Source organism: Gorilla gorilla, chromosome 1 (genome assembly GCF_029281585.2).
Source record: "Gorilla gorilla gorilla isolate KB3781 chromosome 1, NHGRI_mGorGor1-v2.1_pri, whole genome shotgun sequence".
NCBI lineage: Eukaryota > Metazoa > Chordata > Mammalia > Primates > Hominidae > Gorilla > Gorilla gorilla.
In genome coordinates, this window is record NC_073224.2 from 194293220 (window position 1) to 194310896 (window position 17677).

At 41.9% G+C, this 17677-nt stretch overlaps 1 protein-coding gene across 11 annotated transcripts in view; it reads left to right on the top strand.

Annotated features, from left to right (window-relative positions):
* GPBP1L1 (GC-rich promoter binding protein 1 like 1) overlaps positions 1-16861 on the top strand; it is a 61228-nt gene extending 44367 nt beyond the window's left edge. For all 11 annotated transcript variants that reach the window (XM_055347734.2, XM_055347692.2, XM_055347693.2 and 8 more), the window contains 7 exons: positions 1649-1721; positions 3754-3947; positions 9911-10051; positions 10500-10658; positions 13565-13689; positions 14494-14596; positions 15762-16861. In XM_055347734.2, the coding sequence (XP_055203709.1) occupies positions 1649-1721; positions 3754-3947; positions 9911-10051; positions 10500-10658; positions 13565-13689; positions 14494-14596; positions 15762-15914 (948 nt within the window). In that variant the 3' untranslated portion in view covers positions 15915-16861. The remainder of the gene's footprint in view (positions 1-1648; positions 1722-3753; positions 3948-9910; positions 10052-10499; positions 10659-13564; positions 13690-14493; positions 14597-15761) is intronic.
* The last annotated feature ends 816 nt before the right edge of the window (positions 16862-17677 follow it).

Below are 17677 nucleotides of genomic sequence, written 5' to 3' on the forward strand. Positions count from 1 at the left end.
AGTTGGTAGTTTCATTTGCATTTGGGCTTGTTCTCCTATTGTAGTGGTTCTCACCTTGATTGCTTGGAAAATACATACCTGCTAGAGGCCCTGCCCCTGGAGATTCTGATTCTGAAGCTCTGTAGTGGAGCCTGGGTGTCTTTTTGTTGTTGTATAATGTTCACAGGCAATTGTGCTGAAAAGCCATTTTCCTGCTGCGCACAGTGGCTCATGCCTGTAATCTCAGCACTTTGGGAGGCCAAGGTGAGTGGATCACTTGAGGTCAGTTCGAGACCAGCCTGGCCAGCATGGTGAAACCCTGTCTCTACTAAAAATAGAAAAATTAGCTGGGTGTGGTGGTGCGCACCTGTAATCCCAGTTACTCAGGAAGCTGAGACAGGAGAATTGCTTGAACCTGGAAAGTGGAGGTTGCAGTGAGCCAAGATTGTGCCACTGTACTCCAACCTGGGCAACAGAGTGACACTCTGTCTCAAAAAAAAAAAAAAAAAAAAAAGCCATTTTCCTACCCTGTTACCAGATTGTAAAGTTTGGGCTAGGACAGCAGTGTCATACGATTAGTTATTAAGTCTAGTCTATTGCTCTTAACTCTTCCCTGCCCTTTTCCTTATCTCGTTCTCTACTTCTGTTACCTTTATTACCCTCCCGGACTATGGAATTGATCTCCTAATGGTCTCTTAGTTGATGTTTAAATACCTCAGATCCATCCTTCAAGCTGCTACTAGAGTGACGGTTGTAAATTGATAGATTATGTTAACTGCATGAAAGATGGATCCTCATTACCTGTAGAATAAAACTTAATCTCCCCTAAGAAATCCTCCACAAGCTGGCTCTTGCCCACTTTGCCAGATACCTCTTTCCCTACAGAAGGGTCCCCTCCTTCCCTAGCACTACTCATGCTGAACTATTTGCAGACCTGAATATTCTGTTCTTTTTAATGCTTTCTGTTCCTGGAATTACCGATTTTCCAGCGTTGGAATTCATCTTTAAGGATTCTTAAATCACCTGTTAGTAAAGCCTTTTCTGATAACACTTCTCTTTCAAGTAGAATTGATGTTTCTTACTGAGTACTCCTTCTTCCCTAATATGAATTTTTTTCATCATCCTTGTAACCTTTTATTGTACTTAACTTGTCTACAAGTTTTTATAGCAAAACTGTGACCCGTGTGAAGACAGGGGCTCTTTATTGTATTTCTAGCACAGTCCTTGGCATATGGTCTGCCCCTGCCCTACACCCATCTTAGAAATGCAGTGAATACTATACATTTCACTGACCACATTGTCCTCCTTTAATCTGAGGAAAATGATCCACATTCTTGTTCATCTAACTTTCAGTGCCTCCTTATTTGGCATACATATCCTATAGGAAAGTGGGAATTTGCACATTTAGTCTGTTTATTTAAAATAAATGAAATCCCTTATATCAAAGGAAATGAAACTCAGGAGAACCTAATATTAACATAATACCTATTGATTTTGTATTTTGATATTTTCTGTTTGTTACAATTCTGAATACAGTGTCAAATTAGTAAGTGTTGCTAATATGTAAAATATGTAATTATTTGATAGGTTCCATGGTGATGGCTACTTTGTGAAAAGTGCCAAAATGATCAGCTTTCTGTATCAACCATTCATGTCCCTTTTTTCCTAGCCTTCCTTGAATCCAGAAGCTGGCAAACAGCATCAGCCATGCAGACCTATTGGGACACCTTCTGGAGTATGGGGTAGGTAGATTTTGCCATTTTAAAGGCACAACTTTAAAATTTTTTCTTAGCAGGGAGGGGAGCAAAGATTCCTTATCTCTTTTTATCTCTTGTTTCTCATCTCATGCATTTGCCCATGGTAACTAACATCTGACTGTAGCGGGTTATTCTGCCCCCCCACCCCACCCCCACAACCCCCAAACACCACTGAAATGTTACCATAGTAGTAGAGTCAAAATACAGACAACTGAGAGCTTATAGAACCCTGAATTTGGAAGCAGTTGTTTTGGTGGTGGTGTTTGTTAGTCTGTTTGTTTGAGACAGTCTCATTCTGTTGCCCAGGCTGTAGTGCAGTGGCGCAATCTCAGCTCACCGCAGCCTCCACCTCCCTAGCTGGGACTACACCATGCCTGGCTAATGTTTGTATTTTTAGTCCAGACAGGGTTTTACCGTGTTGATCAGGCTTGTCTTGAATTCCTGGCCTCAAGTGATCCACCCACCTTGGCCTCCCAAAGTGCTGGGATTACAGGCATGAGCTACCGTAGCCAACATGGAAGCAGATTTTAAGTAGAAAAAGTTCATGAAAAGTAACTTAATTAACATTGCTACTTCACTTACTTTTTTTTTTTTTTTTTTTTGAGATGGAGTCTCACTCTGTTGCCAGGCTGGAGTGCGGTGGCGAGATCTCAGCTCACTGCAACCTCAGCCTCCCGGATTCAAGCGATTCTCCTGCCTCAGCCTCCTAAGTAGCTGGGATTACAGGCCTATGCCACCACGCCCGGCTAATTTTTGTTATTTAGTAGAGATGGGGTTTCATCATGTTGGCCACGATGGTCTCGATCTCTTGACCTCATCATCCACCTGCCTCGGCCTCTCAAAGTGCTGAGATTACAGGCGTGAGCCACCATACCCAGCCCATAACAATATATTCTTAAACATTCATATATATGTATGTTTAAATATTCGTGTGTGTGTGTGTGTGTTTATGTGTATGTGTGTGTATATATATGTTTGTGGTTTTTTGTTTTGTTTTGTTTTGTTTTTTGAGACAGAATCTCACTCTGTCGCCCAGGCTGGAGTGCAGTGGTGCGATAGGAATCTGTATTTCAAACCAAACCTCATCTGTGGCATTGGGATCTTTGGCATTTACAAATTGGACTCTCCTGGTTTCTTCATTAGACATGTTGATAGCCATGAACATGGGAAGTCTTTAACATATCTAAATGATGGGTTTAGAATCCAGTATTGTAGGATTAAGATTGATCAATGTACCTTCTCCTCTTTGCTAATGGTGTATACCTTTGCTCCAGTTTGCCTCATCAGAGGGTTTCATGGCAGACTCCAATCCTTGATTACCTCATCTCTCTCTATTCTCATGCTGACAGGAGCTGCTACTTTTAGGTGGTTTTTTTTTGTTTTGTTTTGTTTTGTTTTTGTTTTTTTGAGTTAGGGTCTGACTTTGTCATCCATGCTGGAATGCAGTGGCACAGTCATGGCTTGCTGCAGCCTCGACCTGGGCTCAAGTGATTCTCCCGCCTCAGCCTCCTGAGTAGCTGGGACCACAGGAGTGCACCACCATGCCTGGCTAATGTTTGTATTTTTTGTAAAGATGGGGATTTGCCACAGGGTTTGCTAGCCCAGGCTGGTCTCGAACTCTTGGACTCAAGTGATCTGCCCACCTCAGCACCTCCAAGTGCTGGAATTACAGGCATGAGCCACAGTGCCTGGCCCTTGGATTTATTCTTGTTTGGTTCATGCTTGACTGATCACACTGTCCATCAGACATATTGTGCCCCTGAAGGACTGCTAACATCTTTGGACTTCCTGGCTGATTTATAAATTTAGTATCCAGTTCCTCATATGCTGCATTTTTTTGTACAGTTCCTGAGTAGTCTCACTTTTGAGAGTATCTATTAAGTGCATACCAGGGAATGTTTAATCCCTCTGTCTCAACTGTCAGCTGTTTTGTTGACTAAGGCCTTTGTATAAACTATGCTTCATGTTACACAACAGGTTTGACATTCTGTTGTCTCTCCACTCTTGTACTTCACAGAAAACCCGCCTAGTGCCAAGCAACCCTCCAAGATGCTAGTTATCAAAAAAGTTTCCAAAGAGGATCCTGCTGCTGCCTTCTCTGCTGCATTCACCTCACCAGGATGTCACCATGCAAATGGGAACAAATTGTCATCCATGGTTCCAAGTGTCTATAAGAACCTGGTTCCTAAGCCTGTACCACCTCCTTCCAAGGTATGATTTAGAATCAGGGCAAGAACCTTATACAAGAGAGGTTTGGGAATAAATCAGGAAAAAATTAATAAATTTGTTTTTTCTTGCCGAATCAGTCACCAGATACTCATTCAGTACCTGTTATATGTATACAGCTTTCTTTGCTTTTTTTTTTTTCTTTTTCTTTATTTTTTTTGAGACAAGGTCTCACTCTGTCACCCAGGCTGGAATGCAGTGGCACAATCATGGCTCAGTGTGACCTCAGCCTCCCAAGTAGCTGAAACTACAGGGGCACGCCATTATGCCTGGCTATTTTTTTTATTTATTTTATTTTTTGTTTTGTTTTGTTTTTTTGAGATGGAGCCTCGCTCTGTCACCCAGGCTGGAGTGCAGTGGCACGATCTCAGCTCACTGCAAGCTCCACCTCCTGGGTTCACACCATTCTTCCTCAGCCTCCCGAGTAGCTGGGACTACAGGCACCCGCCACCACACCCGGCTCATTTTTTTTTTGTATTTTTAGTAGAGACGGGGTTTCACTGTGTTAGCCAGGATGGTCTCAATCTCCTGACCTCGTGATCCGCCCGCCTCGGCCTCCCAAGGTGCTGGGATTACAGGTGTGAGCCGCCACGCCCAGCCGTTTTTTTTTTTTTTTAATTATTTTTTGTAGAGACAGAATCTCATTTTGTTGCCCAGGCTGGTCTCTATCTCCTGGCCTCAAGGAATCCTTCTGCCTCAGCCTCCCAGAGCACTGAGATTATGGGCGTGAGCCACCACACCTGGCCCCTCTGGTTTTCTGTAATAGCAACAACATCCTCATCACTCAGCTTGACTATCTTGGCTACTTCTCTCTCTTCCTCCTTAGTCATTCTCCTCAGCCAAGGAATTACAAAGTCCCTGTTATTCTCTCTATGCTGTCCTTGTTCAGGACTTTGTCTTCTCACATTTACTATTCTAGTATACCTTTCTATTTTCTCATGTCTCTATGTCCTACAGAACTGCCAGAATGATCATCCCAAAACAATTGAATATATCACATGCCTTCCTGAATTCCTTCAGTGGCTCCAAACAATGTATGGCAGGGATTGGTAATTTTTTTCTATGAAGGGCCAGATAATAAATATTTTAGGCTTTGCTTGATAAATATGATTTTTGTTACACATTGCCTTTTTTTTTTTTCAGCTCTTTAAAAATGTAAAAATAAGTATGAGCTCATGAATCATACAGAAATGCCTTGGGCAAGATTTGGCCCATGGGTCATAGTATGCTAGTCCTGTCGTCAGTGTGCAGAGTAAGCAGAGGTGTGTGAAGTTTCTCATAGCCAAACTCTAATCCATCTTTTGCATCTTATTGCCCCTTTTTTCTCTTACCCGGGAAGAAATTATTCTTCTGGCGCATGCCATCCTCTCTGTGAATAATTTTCTTTCTTTTCTTTCATCTATTTATTTAAAATACTGATTGGGGTCTCGCTATATTGCCCAGGCTGGTCTCGAACTTCTGGGCTCAAGCCATCCTCCCGCCTTGACCTCACAAAGTGCTAGGATTACAGACGTGAGCCACCGTGCTCACCCTCTGAATAAATTCACTGGGAATTACTATCCTAGTGATAATGATTGGAGTTTTCAAGGTAGATTAGATATACAAGAGAAGAGGATGGAAGAAGAGAAGAGGATAGAAGAGGAGTAAAGAATGGGATAGTACTGAGAAACTAGTTCAGAAAAAAATGGTAAACTCTCACAGAAATACAAGTGGGTGAGTTTGCAATAGCAACAGGGGTAACAAGTTGAGGAAAATAACTGAGAAAAAACCTTAGTGATTATCTTAGGAGACTTTTGAGTTGATGTTTTTAGGGAATAAAGTAGGGCTGAAACAGTATTTCAAGGGCTTTTGGAAATGTGTGGAGGTAGTGGCACCTTTTAACCTTGACAGTAAAAGGAACTAGATAGAATATAGGCAGTGGAAAAGATAAGTGAATGGATGAGGAAGTCTGTTGGAAGAAGCCACTGGAAGCAACTTGAACTGTACTTGGAAGAGAAGAGATCATTAAAGGATTATGGGCCAAGAAAAAATATGTGGGAATAAAACTAATTGACAAGTACAATTATCTTTGAAAAGGGTTTGGGATACTTAGGGTTTATTTTCCTCTGATGTAGAAGGGAAAGAATGTGAATTCAAGTGAAGAGAGCAACTATTACAAAGAAACAGCTGAGCATGGAAGTTAACTGCCGGGCTATGGAATAGACAGATTCCAACCTTACACCTTCTTCATCTTACGACCTTGAGCAAGTTTCTTCACTTCCCAGTCTCAGTTTCTTCTTCTATAAAATAGACGTAACAATGCCCCCCTTTTTTTTGTGAGGAGTAAATGAGAAAATTTTATGAAATACCTAAAACTGGCATATAATAAGTGCCAATAAATGGTAGCTATTGTTACCAACCTGCCAGCACAACTTATGTTTGTCCCATTTCTTGAGAGTTTATAAAGACTTTCTTAAGTGTTACTTTAAGATGTCTGCAAGCATTCTGCAGGACTACAGAAAATATAAAAATGAGTAAGAAAATGTCGTGTCCTCAAGGATCTCATAAATCAAAAGGTAAAAAAATTTTTACAAGGATAAAAATTATGATACAAAACTTAAGATCACTTTAGCCCTGTTGTGAGTCAGGGGTAGAATGAAGATTGGAAAACTAATATAAAGGCTGCTGCTCTTGAAGCTTGAAGAGGATGGTAACAGTTGGCAGAGAATGGCAGAGATGGTAACAATTGGCAGAGGTGGCAATGGCAGATAGTGGGAGGCAAATTAGGCAGCAAAAGAAAACAGAAGACATTCTTCCTGGGAAAATTGGGGTAAATATGGAAGGTCAGGTTTCAGGAAATGTGATTGTGGTTCTGGGTACGTAGGATATGAGATGTTAGAGGGAGGAAGAGGTACGATAACTAATAAGCAGATGTTGATTTATCCATTCATTTTATCTAAACATTAGCAATAATTATTGAGTATCTGAGTAGTAAACACTGTGTCACTAGAGACACAAAATAATACTTGGCCTGTAATCGCAAAGAGTTTACTGTCTAGTGAAGAAAGAGTTATTTGAAAAAAATTGTGCTTCTCTGCGTGGGGAGGGTCATCAAAGTCTTTACGGATAACTGGGATTCAAATACATGATAAAGGAAAGAGAACTGCCATTTGTTGACATCTTACTATGTTGCTTGGTTAGGGCTTTTACACATATTAAAGCATTTACTCTTAATCCTGGGATATAGAGAATTACACACTGTGGGGTTACGTAGCTAATAAGTGATAGAGTCAGGCTTTTAACTCAGGTCTGACTTCAAAACCAGGGCTCTTTCTCCTGTTCCAGAATGCCTCCTGTCTTGAAGGATGAAGAATAGAAGAGGAAGTTGAGAAATTAATCTTTTGACTCAAACTTAGCTAAGTTGAAATCTTTGTGACACTTTCTAGGGTTGTGATCTTAAGCAAGTTATTAGATTTTGCTAAACTCTTCTTGACAGTAAATTGGAGCAAGTACTTGGAATATAGTTTTTGAAACATCCTAATTACCCAGTAAGTGGACGTTTAAAAACAGTAGTACAGTAGTTCATTAGAAAGCAAGTAGGTAGGACATTCTCGGCAGAGGGAACCTGTTGTTACCCAGAAAATGGATGCAGAATATGGTATGTTTGGAGTAAAGGAACCGTATTGGTTCGGTATGACTGGTATGTGAAAGTGAATGGGGAAGTCAGACTTGATGGAGGCCTGTATAAAAAGAACAGGAGAGAAGTTAAAGTAGGTAGAGATGCAATTTTACATATTATCTACACAATTTTAACATTTTAAACTGAAACAGTTATAAGTAATTGCTTTTTCTAATGAAATTCACCTAGTTCAACAGATTACAGAAGAAGAAGAGTACTGAGTCTGGAATGCTAGTATACCTACATCCATTGAAAAGAAGGGAATTCAAGAGGCAAAGAGAGAACTGAGAGTGAAGCATCAGGAAATCAAGAAGGGAAAAAGGGACAGGTTCAGAAAATATTCATAATGAGCAATATCGCATTTCCCAAAGAAGACAGGTTTTTTAGAGCTGGCCTTTGTAATATAAGGATGAAAGTTTTGGTTATTTATGAAAGAGTTTTACTAAAATTGGGGATAGAGGTGAGTATTGCAGGGAACTAAGCAGTAAATAGTTAATGAACGAGTGAAAGATAATGTATACTGACTTACTCAGAAGTTTGGCAATAAGAAGGTGGTATATAAGATTGAGGGAAAATAAGAAGTCTGGCCTTTTTCTCCTAATTTCAATAAGGTGGATTAGCATATTTGATAAACCCAAAAGGAAAGAGAACAAAATGCTAGAAAGGGAGGAGGACATTCCTTTGAACTTGAGGGGCAAACGGCAGAGGAGGTGGGAGAAAGTTTGAGCCCAGTGATTTTAGAATTTTTAGTCCAGTAGAAGAAGATTCTGAAGTGGAGCAAGCTAGGGTTGATTAGGAATTTAGAGGAAAAGGAGAGAACATTTAAAAAACAACAACAAAAAAAACTGGTTATACAGTTCACCTTAATGGACTTTTACATATATAATCATCTAATAAAAACAGGTGTGGGGCATAATGATTTTTCCAGGGGGTAGTCTAGCTATCTCATAGGGTTTAAGTTACTGAAAATTAAGTTGAAATAAAATTGGCAGAGACATAGATATTCTGTTTTATGTAACAGAGTAAATCTTTTGTACTACTGTGGCAGAAACCCAAGTGTTTCTGTGCTCTGAAGTGACATTGTTTTAAAGACAGGACATCTGGTGACTACAGCTCAGGGGAAGCCACAAATCATCTTTGAGAGTTAACCTGACACAAGCAACCATCTTTAGATTTTTATCAATGCAAGAAAAAAATTAATCTTCATTCTGGTTGGGTCATCGTTTCTCTTATCTGCTTGCTTGTTCTTTGTGGAGGCATTTTGGGATAGTGGAAAGGTGGTTTCATTTACTAGCTGAATAACCTTGAACAAATTGTGGAACTTCCTTATTGTCAGTGTCATCCTCTATTAAAAGTCAGCGTAACAATTATTATTCCTGATTGGTTTAAGAATTAAATAGTCTGACCATCACCTGGTACATGGTAGATAGTAAAGTTAATTCCTTTCCTAAAGCTATTATTGTGTCTTCTTTTAATACCCATCAATCAAGAAAGCAACCAGGAAGGGAATCCATTTCACTCAGGCCCCTTTGTCCTGGAGGTCCTCAGTTCTAAGTGTTTCATTCTGGAAAAATAAGTTGGAAGTTTTTCATTTGCTTCAGCACCACTCCACTGGCTTGCCACATCTTCCTTGGTCTCCTTGGACAGTGTGGTAACTCAGTATTCCAGCTTTCCATCATACTTGGGGTTATGGCCAGAGTGACAGAATGGGCCCAGACCCTGCAGAGTTGAGTAGACGGGCCTCCAGACTAAATAAATCAGGATTGTTCAACCATTTACAATAGCCACCCTGGCCTGGAACTAGCCTTTTGCCATCAGAGTTCCTGGAAAGCAGCAATTTTGTGATGCACTTTGTGGGCTATCAGGATTACATCCAGAGTTAACAAACACTACTAAAAAAAGTTTTGGGATTCAATAAATTAGGAAAATGCTGCATAACTGCCTCTCAAATTCTTATGCGCAGTTAAGTGCTTTGAGAAATTGCACAGTGAAGAACCTTGTTGAACTTTTTTCACCCTGGCACCTCCCAAACTCATTGAACTATTGAACTAGAGCCCGGTTTTTGGGAAGTCACTATTAATGTCCAATGGCTCTTCTGTATCCCATCTACCATTTTCCTTGAAGTGCCTAACCTCCGAAAGAGGTTGCATACTTCCCAAACATGTTAAGACAGGTAAGCCCTGGAAACTTATGTTCTCATGTAACATTTCACTCTTTGCTTTATGATTTTATAAGCTGAGCTTCTGTTTGTGTGCTTGTTCTGACTGATTTGTTCTTTCACCCTGTGTAGCCTAATGCATGGAAAGCTAACAGGATGGAGCACAAGTCAGGATCCCTTTCCTCTAGCCGGGAGTCTGCTTTTACCAGTCCAATCTCTGTTACCAAACCAGTGGTACTGGCTAGTGGTGCAGCTCTGAGTTCTCCCAAAGAGGTGAGTGAGGATGAAGCAGGACAGTCTTTTCTGAAATTGCCATTTCCCGTTCACTTAGATAACAAGTGTAATATGTATAGCTGTGACACTTGTTTTATAGCTATATTTAGCTGAGAATAGTTTCTTTATTGATGTTTTCTGTTAGCATCCAAAAGTGGGCAGTGGCTAAATGGGGTAGATGCTCTGTGGTGGACCAAGGTCATCCTATGTTAGACTGGCATTCTGCTGATGTCTGTAGAAAGATCAAAGAGGTGCCATGTAAGCCAGCTGCTCTTAACTGTATAAACCCTGCAAAACTGAAGTTTGAACTGCTTAAATAAAAGGATTGTTTGGTTTAAGACAGAGTGATAAATAGGCTACCAGATTCTTGAAGTCAGCACTTAGTAGAAGAGAACCCCAGTTCTTGCTCTTTGCTGTCAGGAGCAACCTGTTTGTGGTATTTGCCCAGAGTCCCTCCAGCACCACCCCTCCAATTGAGATCAGCTCCTCTCGTCTGACCAAGTTGACCCGCCGAACCACCGACAGGAAGAGTGAGTTCCTGAAAACTCTGAAGGATGACCGGAATGGAGACTTCTCAGAGAACAGAGACTGTGACAAGCTGGAAGATGTAAGAGCATCTGCCTTTTCTGGGGGTAGCCTAGGAATTTTCCTTTGATACATACGTGATTTCTTCTTCTTAAAGGATAAAGATGTGGCAAGATTTTTAAATGTACAGAGATACTGTCTGTAGGTGTAACTGCCTTCTAGACCACATAGTAAAGTGAGTTTAATCCTTTTTTCAGCAAAAATTTTAAATTCGGGTTTATTTTAGTAATCACTCACCTATTGAAGTACATCTTGGTTGCTTCCAAGTGTTGGCAACTATGAATAAAACTGCAGTAAACATCCATGTGCAGGTTTTTGTGCTGGCATAAGTTCAGCAACTCCTTTGGGTAAATACCAAGGAGCGCAATTGCTGGATCATATGGTAAGAGCATGTTTAGCTTGTCAGGAAACCACCAAACTGTCTTCCAAAGTGGTTGTGCCATTTTGCATTCCCACCAGCAATAAATGAGAATTCCTGTTGGTACACCTCCTCACCAGTATTCGATATTATCAGTGTTCTGGATTTTGGCCCTCCTGATAGGTGTGTAGTTTTAATTTGCACTTCCATGATGACATATCATGTGGAGCATCCATCTATGTATCTTCTTTGTTGATGTGTTTGTTCAGGTCCCTTACCCATTTTTTAATGAGGTTGTCTGTTTTCTTATTGCTAAGTTTTAAGAGTTCTTAGAGTTCTTTGTATATCTTAGTTAATAGTCCTTTATTAGATGTGTCTTTGACTACAGTTTCTCCAAGTCTGTGATTTGACTCTTCATTCTTTCTTATTTATTTATTTTGAGACAGAGTCTCGCTCTTATCACCCAGACTGGAGTGCAGTGGCACGATCTGGGCTCATTGCAACCTCCGCCTCCCGGGTTCAAGCGATCCTCCTGCCTCAGCTTCCTGAGTAGCTGGGATTACAGGCACCCGCCACCACACCCAGCTAATTTTTGTATTCTTAGTAGAGATGGAGTTTCGTCATGTTGGCCAGGCTGGTCTTGAACTCCTGGCCTCAAGTGTTCTGCCTGTCTCAGCCTCCCAAAGTGCTAGGATTAAAGGCATAAGCCACCACATGTGGTCATATTTATTTATTTATTTATTTATTTATTTGTATTATTTTATTTTTTGAGATGGAGTTTCACTCTGTTGCCCAGGCTGGAGTGCAATGGAGCAATCTCAGCTTACTGCAACCACCGCCTTCCAGGTTCAAGCAGTTCTCCTGCCTCAGCCTCCCAAGTAGCTGGGATTACAGGCATGTGCCACCACATGACACACGTTATTTAGCTTCTTAGCTCTGGCCAGAGGACCAGGAAACTACAGTGCAGAACAAGAGGCAGAGGAAGGCCAACCTGCTTCCTTAAAGACCAAGAGCTCAGACCATAACTCTGGAACACAGCCTTGTGGTTCTGATAAGGAGTTAGACCTGTGAGGATGAAAGAGCATACTATTTTCTGGAATTTTTTTTGTATGTAGTAGAGACAAGGTTTCACCATGTTGGTCAGGCTGGTCTCGGATTCCAGACCTCAGGTAATCCACCCACCTCAGCCTCCCAAAATGCTGGGATTACAGGCATGAGCTGCCATGCCCAGCCGGCCATATTTGTTTTTGAGACAGTGTCTCACTCTGTCGCCCAGGCTGAATGCAGTGGCATTAATGATCACATTTCACTGCAGCCTCGACCTCCCCTCCTCAAGCTATCCCCCAGCCTCAGCCTCAGCCTCCCGAGTAGCTGGGACTATAGGCTTGTGCCACCATGCCTGGCTAATATTTTGTTTGTTACAGAGATAGCTTCTTGCTATGTTGCTCAGGCTGGTGTTAAACTCCTGGACTCAAGCAGTCCTCCCACCTTTGGCCTCTGAAAGTGCTAGGATTACAGGTGTGAGCAACTACACTGTCTTTTAATTCTCTTGACAGAGTGTTTTGCAGAGCAGAAATTTTTTTTATTTTAATGAAATCTAGCCTAATTAATTGTAGGCCAGGCACGGTGGCTCAAACCTATAATCCCAACACTTTGGTTGGCTGAGGTGGGCGGATCACCTGAGGTCAGGAGTTTGAGACCAGCCTGGCCAACCTGGCGAAACCCCGTTCCTACTAAAAACAGAAAAATTAGCCGGGCGTGGTAGCATGCACCCGTAGTCACAGCTACATGGGAGGCTGAGGCATGAGAATCACTTGAACATGGGAGGCGGGGGTTGCAGTGAGCCGAGATTGCGCCACTGCACTCCAGCCTGAGCAACAGAGTGAGACTTGATCTCCAAAAATAAGTAAGCAAATAAACAAATAAATAAATAAATAAATGTCATACCCAAGGTAATCTAAGTTTTCTTGTATGTTATCCTTATAGGAGTTTTATAGTTTTGTGTTTTACATTTAGGTCTGTGACCCATTTTGAGTTTATTGTTGTGACGGCTGTAAGGTCTTTGTTTAGACTGATTTTTTTTTTTTAGTGTGGCTGTCCAATTGTTCCCTCACCATTTGTTGAAAAGACTATCTTTTCTCCATTGTATTTCCTTTGTCAAAGATCAGTTGTCTATTTGTGGGCTCTCTGTTCTGTCCCATTGGACTATTTGTGTCATCTTCTGCCAGTACCACACTTTTTCCCCCCACACCTCTTATGAGCACTGTTACCATACTGTTTTAATTACTCTAGCTTTTGTGGTAAGTCTTGATGTCAGGTAATATCAGTACTCTGGTTTTATTCTTCAGTATTGTGTTGGCTGTTCTGGATCTTTTGCCTTTTCATTAAAACTTTAGAATCAGTTTGCTGATACAGCAGGTCCTCATTTGTAAATGGGGAAAAAAATCTGTGGGCTGAGGCTGTCTTTTGGAAAACACTTTCCTGGGTCGTGAGTCCTTGATTTCATAGGTTGCTTATATTACTACAAAGGAACCTTAAACCAACTGTGTCCTTCCTTTTCCTTATTGCAGTTGGAGGACAACAGCACACCTGAACCAAAGGAAAATGGGGAGGAAGACTGTCATCAAAATGGTCTTGCCCTCCCTGTAGTGGAAGAAGGGGAGGTTCTCTCACACTCTCTAGAAGCAGAGCACAGGTAAGTGAGGAGGACATCACAGGGCATGCAGTGTCTGACCTTTAAGGACCTTGAACATACTGGAGAAGATATCTCAGATAGATAGGTCCCACATGCAGAGAGAAGTGGCCCAGTCATAACTTGTTCTCTGTGTATGCCCCAGGTTGGCCTGTTGCTCATCAAGCATTCTCTCTCAGACTCAGCCATCTTTTCCACAATCTACTCTCCAATACTTTAATACTTTTAACTTCAGGCCGGGTGCAGTGGCTCATGCCTGTAATCCCAGCACTTTGGGAGGCCGGGGTGGGTGGATCAGTCGAGGTCAAGAGTTTGAGACCAGCTTGGCCAACATGGCGAAACCCCGTCTCTACCAAAAATACAAAAAGTAGCTGGGCATGGTAGTGTGCACCTGTAATCCTAGCTACTAGGGAGGCTGGGACGGGAGAATGGCTTGAACCCGGGAGGCGGAGGTTGCAGTGAACTGAGATTGCACCACTGCACTTCAGCCTGGGTGACAGAGTGAGACTCCATCCCAAAAAAAAAAAAAAGCCAGACTGCAAGTGCTCTCTTTCTTCCTTACACTGTCTTGGTTTTGCTTCTACTGTCTCTTCTTTAGCTCTTCCTCTCTCAACTGTGAAGAGCCTCCATTTATTTACAGGCACCCAGGTACCCACAATTAAAGCTTGTCCCACAGGGAGGAAAACAAAATTCCTTCTTTGACATCCATTGCCCCTGGGCAGAAAATTTTTCTGTGAAAAGTGGTGGGCTGTTCACTTAGGCTTAGTGATGTTGTATTCTCTTTACCTGTCCTTCTGCGTCCACCAGGTTATTGAAAGCTATGGGTTGGCAGGAATATCCTGAAAACGATGAGAATTGCCTTCCCCTCACAGAGGATGAGCTCAAAGAGTTCCACATGAAGACAGAGCAGGTATGTTGTAAACCTTCTTCCTAGAGACCAGTTAGTAACCAGGAGAATAAGGAGTCAAGACAGTTCTTGCCCTGAGGGAGCAAGTTTAATGTGAGAGAAAGATGGCGGGGGAGGGGGGGGAATTACCTTAGTAGAAATGTAGTGGGGCCCCTAAATCTGCCTGGGAAATAAGGATCCCCAGTGTTAGATACAAAAACCAAGTGTCAGTGATGAGCAGATTCCAAAAAATAGTATGCTCTTTCATCCTAACAGCTCTAACTCCTTATCAGAACCACAAGGCTGTGTTCCAGAGTTATGGTCTGACCTCTTGGTCTTTAAGGAAGCAGGTTCACCTTCCTCTGCTTCCTGTTCTGCACTGTAGTTTCCTGGTCCTCTGGCCAGAGCTAAGAAGCTAAATAGCTTGTGTCAGTTTATCCAGCAGTTGCTTGGATTCTTTCTCTGAATAAAACACTGCTAGATCTTAGGGTGAACAAGACAAATGGGGTTTCTATAAAAATCCTTGAACTTCTGGTGGCCTGTATTTACAGCACAATTGGCCAAGTCCTTAAAAGGGGCATGGCACAAGCTGATGTGAGACCTTGCCACTTAGAACTCTGTTAGAAATAAGGACTTATGGCTGGGCACAGTGGCTCATGCCTGTAATCCCAACACTTTGGGAGGCCGAGGCAGGCAGATGATGAGGTCAGGAGCTCAAGAGCAGCCTGGCCAATATTGGTGAAGCCCCATCTCTACTAAAAATACAAAAATTAACTAGGCGTGGTGGTGTGTGCCTGTAATCCAAGCTACTTGGGAGGCTGAGGCAGGAGAATCGCTTGAACCCAGGAGGCGGAGGATGCAGTGAGCCGAGATTGTGCCATTGCACTCTAGCCTGGGTGACAGAGCGAGACTCCGTCTCAAAAAAATAAATAAATAAGAAATAAGGACTTTCAAGCCCCATCCCAGACATTCTGAATCTGAATCTGCATTTTTGAAAGATGCGTAGATGACTCATAAATTAAAATTTGAAAAGCACTGCTATAAGAGATCTCAGAGGGTCTCTTAGAAGCACCCCCCGCCCCACATTCTACCTAGAATTGAATTGAGGCCTGGCCTTTCCCAGGGCTTATGGGTCAGTACAGTCATTGATACTTTTTTCTTTTTTCTTTCTCTCCCATGCTAACCATAGCTGAGAAGAAATGGCTTTGGAAAGAATGGCTTCTTGCAGAGCCGCAGTTCCAGCCTGTTCTCCCCTTGGAGAAGCACTTGCAAAGCAGAGTTTGAGGACTCAGACACCGAAACCAGTAGCAGTGAAACATCAGATGACGATGCCTGGAAGTAGGCATATAAATGCTCACAGTTAAATCTGACCCAGTAAACTCTGTGTGTTTAGGGAGTATACAAAAGAAATCGTTCTTTTCCTTTTCTTATGTTGTTGAATACTTCATTCACAAGGGAAATAATCATATCCCAAAGAGAGAGCGATTGGCTTGTTTTGCTTTTGTTGTTGTTCTTCCCTGTTATCTGCTTAATAGAGAGAAGTTTGTGTGGTGGGACAGATTTTTTAAACACACACACACACACACACACCCCCAGTATATATGGGGCGATGCACAGGTAGGAGCTGGCAGTGCAGGGAAGAGGAGACACTGGTCTGCAGCAACAGCTTCTACTACCAGCCCTTGGGGCACTCACCCCTGTGATCAAGTAATCATTGTCAATGACAAAGTGACTATTGAAGTTATAATTGTATTAAATTAATGCTAATAATTTGGATATTTTATTTTATTTTTGGCTGCTCGGGTAACTTTAGCCCTTAACCAAGCATATGTGGGTTTTTTTGGTTGTTTTTTTGTTTTTGTTTTTTTTCTTTTTCCTTTCTGGGTACAGCTGTAAAATATTTGGATATAGGAAATGTTGTGTTATTCTTGCAGCCTTGATATTCAGGGTGGATTGTAAAATATAAATTTTTGTGAGATTTCAAAGATTAAGATTATTTTGATAACATTATTTACAGAGTTAAAAGATGTGGTTATCACAAGTCTCGAGGGGGAAACTACTGCATAAAATAACTAACTTGGAATAAATATTTTGCATCAGTTTGGATTGTCTTGTGTAAGAAGTATATTTTCTTTAAAATTAGATGAGTGGATTCTTTTTTAGGGGAAATATTTTTAGAAGTTGGGGGGAAATGTGAATTCAGACACAACTGTTTCTCTTTTTAGCAGATACTTTTTTGATGCAGAAAAACCTGTGCAATAAATTACCAGTAATAAAGTCAGAAACCAAGTTTTTTTTTTTCCTGAAACTGTTTTTTAGTGCCCATGTATTTACCAGTGTACGTATTTTAAGGGAAGTCTGTTCTGTTTTCCTACTAAATAAGAACTTGGAGTGGGGGTTGGGGGGGAGCTGGACGATGCTAGCTGAACGGCTAGTGAAGGAAGCAGGTTTTTTCATTCAACAAATACTTTTTTTTTTTTTATTTTTTTTGAGACGGAGTCTCACTCTGTCACCCAGGCTGGAGTGCAGTAGCGATCTCAGCTCACTGCAAGCTCCGCCTCCCGGGTTCCCACCATTCTCCTGCCTCAGCCTCCCGAGTAGCTGGGACTACAGGCGCCTGCCACCACGCCTGGCTCATTTTTTGTATTTTTAGTAGAGACAGGGTTTCACCGTGTTTGCCAGGATGGTCTCGATCTCCTGATCTTGTGATCCACCCACCTCGGCCTCCCAAAGTTCTGGGATTACAGGCATGAGCCATCGCACCCGGCCCATTCAACAAATACTTTCTAAGCCCCTGTTGTATGTCCCAGGCATTATGCAAGGCTCTGAGGATGCAAGGAGTGCCCAGCCCAGTAGGGGAGAGAATAGACAGTGATCTAAGAAAAGGACAGGGGTTCAAGACCAGCCTGGGCAACACAGTGACCTGTCTCTATAAAAAACAAAAACATTAAAATGGTCAGGTCCAGCCAGGCGTGGCTCACGCCTGTAATCCCAGCACTTTGGGAGGCTGAAGCGGGTGGATCACCTGAGGTCAGGAGTTCGAGACCAGCCTGGCTAACATGGTGAAACCCCATCTCTACTGAAAATACAAAAAATTAGCCAGGC